The sequence below is a fragment of the Lathamus discolor genome, chromosome 10 (assembly GCF_037157495.1).
Source record: "Lathamus discolor isolate bLatDis1 chromosome 10, bLatDis1.hap1, whole genome shotgun sequence".
NCBI lineage: Eukaryota > Metazoa > Chordata > Aves > Psittaciformes > Psittacidae > Lathamus > Lathamus discolor.
Genome location: NC_088893.1, coordinates 21,043,047 through 21,053,925, shown reverse-complemented (window position 1 = coordinate 21,053,925; position 10,879 = coordinate 21,043,047). Strand labels below are relative to the sequence as shown.

General features: G+C 44.8%; 1 protein-coding gene across 1 annotated transcript; it reads left to right on the top strand.

Moving 5' to 3' along the window:
• The first annotated feature begins 217 nt into the window (after positions 1-217).
• Positions 218-9,624, top strand: CDC23 (cell division cycle 23). Its single transcript, XM_065690859.1, has 16 exons — positions 218-502; positions 798-870; positions 1,720-1,857; positions 2,137-2,179; positions 2,532-2,637; positions 2,975-3,107; positions 4,340-4,517; positions 4,606-4,703; positions 4,933-5,014; positions 5,586-5,739; positions 5,876-5,995; positions 6,307-6,382; positions 6,711-6,772; positions 7,594-7,672; positions 7,768-7,887; positions 8,835-9,624. The coding sequence occupies exons 1-16, from the start codon at positions 387-389 to the stop codon at positions 9,003-9,005; spliced, it is 1,749 nt and encodes a 582-aa protein (XP_065546931.1). The 5' UTR covers positions 218-386; the 3' UTR covers positions 9,006-9,624.
• The last annotated feature ends 1,255 nt before the right edge of the window (positions 9,625-10,879 follow it).

Sequence of the window (10,879 nt, the reverse complement as noted above, 5' to 3'; positions counted from 1 at the left end):
AGTCGGAAAGAACCGAGGCTGACAGCGTCGGACAGATTGGAACAGAAAAGCGCCTGACAGCGCCGAGGCACAAGCAGCCGAGGCGGACAGCACCGAGCTGAGCTGAGCCGGCCTGACCGAGACCGGACCGGACCGGATTCGGCCTCGCTGCACCGGCAGCACCAAGCACAGTGAGCCCGGCTCCGCCGCCCCCTTCAGCCCGGAGCGCAGCTGCGCCGAAGATGGCGAGTCAGAGCACCAATTAGCCAATCAGGCTTTTAGGATTCAGCGGGCCTGTTTGATTGGCAGCGAGTCATTTCGAGCTCAGCCAAGGAGAATGCTGCGTCTACAGTGCTGAAGGGTTCTCAGTGTGTGGGGCTGTGATTGGCTGGGGGAGCTCTGGCGCAATGGCGGCCGCGGGGCTGTGCGGAGGCGACTTCTCGGACCTGCGGGAGGTCAAGAAGCAGCTGCTGTGCGTGGCGGAGCGGAGCCGCGAGCGGGGCCTGCAGCACAGCGGCAAGTGGTGAGAGCCGGGCGGGCGGGCGGGCGGGCGCCCCCGGGCCCCGCTCTGACGGGCTGCCCCCGCTCTGACGGGCTGCCCCCGCTCTGACGGGTTGTCCCCCCTCTGACGGGTTGTCCCCCCTCTGACGGGTTGTCCCCCCTCTGACGGGTTGTCCCCCCTCTGACGGGTTGTCCCCCCTCTGACGGGTTGTCCCCCCTCTGACGGGTTGTCCCCCCTCTGACGGGTTGCCCCCCCTCTGACGGGTTGCCCCCGCTCTGACGGGTTGTCCCCCCTCTGACGGGTTGTCCCCTCGCAGGGCCTCCGAGCTCGCCTTTGCCTTGGATCCGCTGCCGCTGAGCGAGCTGCCGCCGCCGCCCGCGCTCACAGAGGTACGGCTGGAGCGGGCCGTTGCCGCCCCGCCAAGCGGCACCCGCGGGCAGGCGGGGCGGTGGGTGCGGGGCTGCCCGTTGATCCCGCCTGCAGCACCGAGTTAAACCCCGCCGCGATCGCTTCAAAATCCCGCGCAGGAAGGACGGGCCTCCGGGCGCTGGTTGTCGCGGTGCTTTGTTCCATGGTTAGCGGGGCAGACGGCGCTGAGCGTGCCTTCCCACGTGGAAGGATTCCGTTTGGCATGTGGCTGTGCTTATAACATGGTGCTCTCTAAGCAAAGCTTGAAATTCTACTTAATTTTGGGGTTTGTTTTTACCAAGGCCAAAATTTATTGTAGTACAAATTATGTCGTGCCTTTAACTCGTGCTCTTTAGGATACAGAAGATAAAAATTGTATCTGTGTCCCTGTGTGCTTAGGTTTACAGGTGAGCTTTTAGGTACATGCCTGTTTTGTCAAGTTACAGCAGCGTGACACGTCCCAAGTGCGTTTCAGAGCACTTAAGTTAATACTATTTGCTGTGGAATTCCTGAGTAGGTTACTTACTGGTGGTTGTTCATACTTGCTGAATAGTCAATTCATGTCTTCTTGCGTCTTGCCACAATTTGTTTTCTGGAGTTTCACTGTGTATCTTAGATGTTTCTAATTAGTCTGGTTTCGTTACTTGAGATCTAGGAATCTGATCATGTGAGGGAATAGAGGTACTTTCCTGATTGTCCTCAAACCATATTTGAGGATGAATAAACATTTCTGGCTTTCAGAGCAATTTCATTGATCTGTTGTAACCAGCTAATTATCCTAAAGCATGTCAGAGCTTCTGAGGTCTTACAGCTATTCTGTGTCCCTGCAGGAGGATGCTTGTGATCTGGATGCCTACACATTAGCCAAGTCTTACTTTGATCTAAAGGAATATGACAGGGCTGCCTATTTTCTACGGGGATGCAAGAGTCAGAAAGCTTACTTCTTGTATATGTACTCTAGATACCTGGTAAGACAGAAGGGAAGATCACCTTTTCACACCGAATTCCTCTGCTGCCCACCCCTCCCTGGCATACCTTATTTTATTTTTTTTTTTTCCTTTTCTGTTCTGAATGAGCACCCAGAATCCCCGGTCACATGCCTGGGGGAGGTGGGATAGGACCATTCTTTTTAGGACTGTGATGTTTGTGAAGGCTCACTTTAAGTTTACGTGCTGCTGCTGGCATTGCAGTGGGCATAAGGAATATACTGTTATGGTGTAATTTTGGGTTTCCTGTCTTTTCCACAGTCAGGGGAAAAGAAGAAGGATGATGAGACAGTGGATAGTTTGGGTAAGTCTCTGGTGTCAAGAAACACAAGACAGTATATTGAAGTTTCAGGTAATGCTTTTTCATGTAAATCACCTTGTCTTTATGGCCTTCCCCTCTCAATTTTTTGAAAATAAAACTGGAATCATGTAACATGATTTCTTTCATTCTTTCTTAATTCATTGGCTTAATACAGGTTACAGGTTTTCATTTATTAGCTCTCCTGTTAAAGCGGATGATCAGACTAAGTGATTTTCTGCTAAAAAGAGGAAGCCTTCGGGTCATGTCATTGATGACTGAATATAGCCTGGACTTTGTGATTGCCGTGGTAGGACTCTGGATTGAAAGCTAGTTGCTTGACTTCCTCTTCATGCAGGACCTCTGGAAAAAGGACAGGTGAAAAACGAAGCTCTACGAGAACTGCGAGTTGAGCTTAGCAAAAAACACAAAGCACGGGAATTGGATGGATTTGGCCTTTACCTGTAAGTGCATGTATTTGTAATGTATTTAAATGAACTTAAACTGAAAGAGTGTGGATTTAGATCAGATATTGGGAAGACTTTTCTTCCCTGTGAAGGTGGTGAGGCAGTGGCACAGGTTGCCCAGAGAAGCTGTGGCTGCCCCGTCCGTGGCAGTGTTCAAGGCCAGGTTGGACGGGGCTTGGAGCAACCTGCTCTAGTGGAAGGTGTCCCTGCCCATGGGCAGGGGGTTGGAACTGGATGAGCTTTAAGGTTCCTTCCAACCCAAGCCCATCTATGATTCTGTTTGTGTGAATATGCAGTGTTGTGATTCTGATTAACTCAATAACTTTATTTACAGGTACGGTGTTGTGCTGCGGAAGCTGGACCTGGGGAAAGAAGCCATAGATGTGTTCGTTGAAGCTACCCATGTCTTACCTTTGCATTGGGGAGCCTGGCTGGAACTTTGCAACTTGATTACAGATAAAGAGATGGTAAAACTTGGGAGATATCAAGATGTGGTAACAAATTCCAGAGTTTTAACACGATTCAGTAACCATTGATTCAGTTGCAACAAGATTGATATCACCCACTGCTTTATTCTGTTAGACTATCAGGCAAAGCAATCCAAGATTGTAAATGATGTTGTTAAAGACTCTTTCTTCAGTTGCTTGTCATGCTGTAGTTTGAGAATCTTTATGCAGGCAGGGCTGATTTCCTGTCATTCACCCACAAAGTGGTTTAAGAAATGGTGAGTTCGCGTATTCTGAAGCAGTTGTCAGCAGGGTTATTGCCCTGTCACATGAAGCACGTGGAGGAGATCCTCCTGAAATACTTTTCTAAGATAACTTTGGTTTTCTTTTTGTTTTTCTTCCCTGAATCTGGTTCTAGTTCCACAGTTATTGAGCACTTCGGTGCCCTGGAAGGGTGTGTAGAATCCCTGCTTTTAAGACTTATAGTAACACGGGTGTTCCCTTTGTGAAATACAGTTCATCTCCTATGTGTTACTTTGTATGAAAGAACTGAACTTTGATATAAAACCAAAATAGGTTACTTTTCTTTGCACATGGGACTTTTTGAGACCACTGCTGAAATTCTTCAGTCAGTTCTGGCTCGTGGAATATTTAACAAAGTAGAGGTGGCACTGAAGAGATTGATGGTAAAAGGGAAATGCATTTTTGATAAGAGTATTTGAAGTCTGTTCACTTAGATTATCAAAACCAGTGATATGATATTGATGTTCAAATGTGGGAAGAGCCTTTGAAGGACTTTGAATTTAATGGAAAAACAAGGTCAATGGCTGAATCAGAAGCCAGGTGCTGTCAGATTTGAAAACAATTTATTCACTTATTAACTGAATGAAATAGCTTCAGTTCTTCTGCAGTCAGCAGTCATGGGGATAGATGCGGAGTGACTAAATAGAATTTTGTGGTCCATGTTGTACTGGTTTTTAGACTGAATGTCTTAATGCTCCTTTTCTCTTTCAGTATTGTTAACTTAGACATTATTTTGTCTTTCCTGTGAAAGAACCTGATATTAATTCCTGGTTCTAATACTGATCTTTTGTAGCTGCTGTTATGGTTTAAGAAAGCGGTTGCAGGAAAGCCTCCTACCTCAAGACCATCTGCTAAATTATGGGAGGGAAGATAACGGATTCTTTGCCTCAGGTGGTTCTTGGAATACTACTGATTGTCATCTCTTCCTCCTCTTCTTTGGTTCTCGCTAGCTGAAGTTCCTGTCGTTGCCAGATACATGGATGAAAGAGTTCTTTCTTGCACACATTTATACAGAGCTGCAGCTGATAGAGGAGGCTCTGCAGAAGTACCAGAGTCTCATTGATGCAGGATTTTCCAAAAGCACTTATATCATCTCTCAGATTGCAGTTGCCTACCACAATATCCGAGGTCAGTGACACTTACTAACTAGGAGGAATAAGCCTCTTAATGCCAATTTGGCATTTGTAGTTATTGTTCTGTGTCTGCTGTTCTTCAGATATTGACAAAGCTTTATCCATCTTTAACGAGCTAAGGAAACAAGATCCTTACAGGATAGAAAACATGGACACTTTCTCCAACTTGCTATATGTAAGGGTAAGCACTCTTTCTATTGTCTGTCCATAATGATGGTGTTTTCAGAGATGTTTTAAACACTGGCAAAGCAGCTGGTGGTATCTAGCTTCTTAATATAGGCTCTTGACTTATGCTTTCTGCTTCACAGCTCCATGGACAGATAGAGTGTGTACATTGCTAATTCCCTAGCTTGTCTTTGAAACAGTAACATGGTGCTTTTCTCATCTCTCTTGGCTCTTTGTTTCACTAGAGCATGAAGCCTGAGTTGAGCTATCTGGCTCACAATCTCTGTGAGATAGACAAGTATCGTGTGGAGACCTGCTGCGTAATTGGTGAGAGCCAGTTCTTTCACATGTCCTGATTATGCTGTGTGCAAGCTGTGTGAGGAAATCTTGTGAAAATGGATTAAACAGAAAGGCTGTCAAAACTACTTTGTGAATGTGGACCAAATGACAGAGCACCCTTTTCCTTCATTCTGCCCTGTAAGAGCTGCTGTAGTACTCTCAGTGCAGAAAGGAACTGAAGAAATCATTATGAAGACCACTGTAGCTGATAGTTCCTTTATAGTCTTGAAACTCTATGGAAATAATTGTGTGCCAGGACCAGAAAATTAATTTGTTAAATGATGACAGAAGTTTTAAGGCCAAGGGAATGGGATCTTGAATGATACAACTGGAAAAGGATTGAGCAGAACACTGGAGAACAGACTGCTATGAGGTCTCTTGAGGTTTTAGTCACATCTGCCTTTAATGGGACTCTTTATAATTTAAATTGGGAGGCGGTAGGTCATACCTCTTCCATCTCTTTTCTACATCTCTGTTGGGTTTTTTTATTTGTGTGTTTGAGGTTGTTTGTTTGTTTTTATTTTTAAATTGTATTTAAATATTGTTACTTTTGCTTTAGGGAATTATTACAGTTTGCGTTCCCAGCATGAAAAAGCAGCTCTCTATTTCCAGAGGGCCTTGAAACTTAATCCTCGTTATCTGGGAGCATGGACACTTATGGGACATGAGTATATGGAAATGAAGAACACATCTGCAGCTATCCAGGCTTATAGGTATCACTCATGTACTGCACAAAATGGTGTCTGAATCTGCATACATAAGGATTGAAGTAATGTCTTTGATTTTTGTTAGTCTTTTGCTGAGCTGTGTCTTTTTTTTTTTTTAACTCTGACTCATCTCCTTTGACAGACATGCAATAGAGGTGAACAGAAGGGACTACAGAGCATGGTATGGCTTGGGGCAAACCTACGAAATCCTGAAAATGCCATTTTACTGTCTTTATTACTACCGACGGGCCCACCAGCTCAGGTAGGGTTCCAAATGGAGCCATGTTGCTACTAGCTAAGAAATTTACATATAGGAACCAAGCTGGGGAAGGAAGAGTAACATCAATACCATGTGGCTTGTGCAGTCTCACTATTCCAAACCCTTTTAGTTGCATTAGTTAACTGTTAACAAAGGCTTTGTCAATTAAATGCTGAGGAACGCTGTCAGGAGTGTAAGTGATGTTTTATATGAGAGGGGATGACAGGCACCACTACGTGTAGATTACCCCCACTACCCCATCCTAGATCAGCTGGTTGTCCATTAAGCTACATTTAGGAATTGCTCTTTTACAGACCAAATGATTCTCGTATGCTGGTTGCTCTAGGAGAATGCTATGAGAAACTCAATCAGTTGGTGGAAGCTAAAAAGGTAAGTGAGAGCTGATGTTTGGAGGAGGACGTTAGGGTGTCTCCCAGGACACTAGGAGGAGTTACAGCACAATTGCGTGGCTGGTGCCACTGAAAAGCTCCTAGCAGCGTGCCCAGTGCATTATTGGAACAGCTTCTTTGGTGCTTACAATAAGGGAAGTTCTGCTGCAATGTAACTAGAGCTGCTGATAAATAAAAAGGGTCCTCTACAGATGGTATGTGCCCCTTTGCTGGACAGCCATGTAGTTTTCTCTTTCTAACCTGCTTGCACAAGTCATGAGCTGGAGCCACTTTTGTGGTGTGTTTGACTGACTTTCCTTCCTCGGCAGTGCTATTGGAGAGCTTATGCTGTAGGAGATGTGGAGAAAATGGCACTGGTGAAACTAGCAAAGTGAGTATGTTTTGTCACTGAACTGTCAATACTATGTTAAATGCAACTCGCACTTTGAAACCTAGTGATACAATACTAAACGTAAAGCGAGGAGCTGCTGTTAGGTTGTATTAGTAGCTCTGTAATAACTGCTATTGTTAGGTCTGTAGTGATTGCAAATTCTGTTTCCGGCTTTAGCTTCCAGTTTCTCTTGGGTTAACTAGAGGGAATTGTAGTGTGGGTTGGAAGGGACCCCTGAATCCTGAAGTGTTTTGCTCAGGCAATTGTATTTGTTGTATTGAAACTTAAAGCAATCTGTGATAGCAGATGATGTGCAAAATTATAGATTGACTTATGTTTTTATTATCTCTCTCCCCCCGTTATGTGGTTGTGACCCTGGGAAAGGGTTTAATGTGAAATAAATACGAACATTGTGACATCACCACTAATATTTTGGGGGAGATAAAGTAACATAAAGTGTTAAAAATTAAGGGGAAGGAAAAGGGCAAGTGGAGCGTGAAGCTGCTGTACAAAGCCTTCTGGGATATAGTGGCGGAAGAAGGAGCACTGAAGGAAATATAACAGACTAAGCAAAGGTCCTTGCTTTGGTTGTCATTGCTTCTGGCAGCTAGTACCTGACTGGCTGCTTCCTATTCATGTAAATGTTCTCAAGCTGGATCATCTGCTTCCATGAGGGGCAGTACCTGGTGCATGTCATGCAGATTCTGAAGGAAAAGACCTGGCTTTAGACTGTGTCAGGGCAAGTAGGTACTTTCTTGTAGACCAGGAAGGTCTTCAACAGTGCTGTCTTGTTCCAGTGGCCTGTTTTCTTCCTTTTCTAGACTGCATGAACAGCTGAATGAATCTGAACAGGCAGCTCAGTGCTATATCAAATACATCCAGGATATCTATTCCTGTGGGGTAAGATGGTATCTTGAGAATAAAAGAAGTAAACATGGTGTAGAGCTAGCCTGGAAGGCACTCACAGATGAAGGGTTTTACCCCCCTCACTGCAGGAGATAGTGGAACACCTGGAGGTCAGCACTGCCTTCCGTTACCTGGCCCAGTACTACTTCAAGTGTAAGCTCTGGGATGAAGCCTCCGCTTGTGCTCAGAAGTGCTGTGCATTCAATGATGTGAGTAGTTGCTCAGTCTTAATCATAGAATGGTTTGGGTTGGAAAGGACCTTAAGATCATCCAGTTCCAACCCCCTGGTATGGGCAGGGATGCCTCACACTAGACCATGTTGCCCAAGGCTCTGTCCCTCTTTGGTGTTTCTTTCTTAGGGGAACCATTACCTTGATCTTTTCTCCCCCCCGAGCAGAAGGGATCCTTTATTGAATGAATGAGGGCTGTCTGCCATGCAGGTCACATCCTAAGTGGTAGTGCTGTATACCTGATCACTAATGCTGCTTATGATTGACTAAAGTCATGGAATGTGGTGTAGATAGTAAAATTGAACCATGTCTCATTGGTGTTTAATAAGTAAAAGAATTTGAGGCTCCATATGGCAGTCTTAAGACTACTGAAAATCTTGGTTTGAGGAGGCGGTTAAATGCTCACAGATTCCACGTGCTGTGTAATGATGGTACTCACATAACTTCTTTTTTTTTTTTTTCCTCTCATTTTCTGTGTATAGACAATGCAGAGTTTATAATAGTACTTGTGTTTGTATGTGACTGAGATGTTTTGTAAGTGTGCACTTACAGACACTGGCCATGAGTGCAGGGTGCATGGCCTGTGCTTAGCAAAGCTGTCTGGAACTCTAGAGAATCTGAATTCAACTGATTTGAAGCTTCTCCAATCCACCTTTTGGTGGAATATTTAGGCAGCTTCAGTGGTTGATGGTGCCACTGTCTGAAATACCCAAGTGACATGCAAATTAGGTGGGTAAAGGGAGAAAAGGCTTTAAAGTTAAATTCCTTAACGTTTTTAAATAGCAGAAGAAATTAGGATAGTTTTTATAGCTTGCAGTGTTACAGAATGACAAACTACTGTAATTTACACTGGTTACATACTGAATTTGACCCAGAAACTACCCATCCATAGGTGTATTGTTTTGGTTTTTACAAATCCTTTTCAGACTAGAGAAGAAGGGAAGGCCCTGCTGCGGCAGATCTTACAGCTCCGCAACCAAGGAGAAACATCATCCACAGATATTGCTGCTCCTTTTTTCCTCCCTGCGTCTCTGTCAGCAAACAACACTCCCACACGTCGTGTCTCTCCACTCAATCTGTCTTCTGTAACACCATGAACAATGCTGATACTTCTGTGTGTTGAATGAGACGTTACAGATTTCTTTCCAGTGAAACTTGGACATTCATTGTTGCCATGAAGGTGAGGAGTTACTAGAGCTCACAGCTGAAGACGAATGTGCCCCACCAGGCAGAGGTGCAGCCTACGTGAAAGTGCCTGTCCTGAGACGTGGGAACTGCTGTACTTCTCACCAGGTCATTCCAGTCAGAGGGCAGAATGTTCCAATATGCAGGACCACTCCTAACTGAGGGACCAGAAAAAGCTTGTCTGCTTGAGATAAAATGTATTTGAAGTTTGGTTCTGCTGTGTTACCTCTAGTCTCTACTGAACTTCTTTGGATGACCTCTTGGTGGTATCATTGCCATCTATGTTGGACACTGTTGCCTGCCTACTTAATGACTTTCAGTTGTCTTGAACTACACAGATGTTCCACTGAAGCAGTAGATATGGGCACTTAGGTATAGTGCCATGTCTATGTGTCAGTAGTGACAGATGTCAGAGGAATTCCAAGTAGCTGTAGATGACAGCTGTTTGTCTTTGTGGATCTGACATACTTTGGCTTTCAGTAGAAAAGCAGCCACTAGGATAACACAATTAAAAACTAATGGTTAAGTTACTGTCCTTGGGCTTTCATGTGTACTGCTGCAAATGAAACTGAATGAGCTGTAAGGGACTGTTTTGTTCAGGATTGCCACATCTTGTGGACAGGGTGGTATAGGGGATTCCTCCCCTCCAGTGCTGCTGCTTGTCCCTGCTCACACAGTTTAAAGTGCACACTACAGCCATGACCATAAATTAACAGATTACTGTAAACAAGAGGATGGTGCTCTTACATGTCTTTGCTTAAAACAGAAACCACAGAAGTGTCCTGATCACATTCCCACTTGCTTAAAGTCTGCTTGTGGAACGTACATACATGCTTACAGTGACTTAAGTACATGCTCACATTCTTCTTTCTCTCCATTCTCTGCCCATGACCTTTATCCATGCCTAGACCTTGGGTGTGCAGTCAATCCTGAACCTTGGGTATGTATAGATTTGGTGTTTCTCTTGTGTGCTTGCTATTGGAATGTGCATGTGTACACAAATAGAGTAAGGAGCACAATGACAGAAAACAAGCAGTAATGCTTAATCAATAAACACATGGCAAGTGGTCTCAGACAGACAAGGGTTACTGAGCAGCAGCCTATGAACATGCAACTGGTAGCTTCTCTGTCTGCCCCTTCCCATCAACATCCTCACTCCCTGCCTCCCCATGCTTGTGCCTCCCTGACCCGTCTTCACCCCTCCCTCAGGGTCTGTGTTCATTCTCCTGGCATCTGATGATGTATCTTGCAGGTCCTGCAAGGTGGTCCTGCAATCCCCCTCTGACATCATGAGATAAATTTGCTCTTGCTTACGAGACCCTTCCTTATAACCAGCCATGATCCCGTATTTCATAGAGGCAATGAAGGCCAGAGGTTAATAACACTGCTGTCTTTGACTTGAATTGTCTTGCTCACTGATGCTTGGTACCCTTCAGATGAGGACAGTGTTATATTTGGGCTTCATCCGCCTGGGAGGAATGGGACTTCTTAGCAGTTTGGGATATCTGTTTAACGTGTGACTTCAGAGGACCTCAGCCAAATATCTCGGTGCTATTCAGTTACAACTTGTAAGCTTGATATAACCTGGAGGTCTTTTAAAAAGTACCTGAGGCTTGTATACATTTTGGATTATGAATAACCACCTATGAATATATTGATATGCTATTAATAATTGTAGTTATGGATAATCTGCAGGTGTTCATGCTAAACAAGCTCCAGTTGCCACAGGGCTATCCAATAGTGGAATCTCCCACTGAATTTTATAGTTGAAGATTTCTGTAGGGGG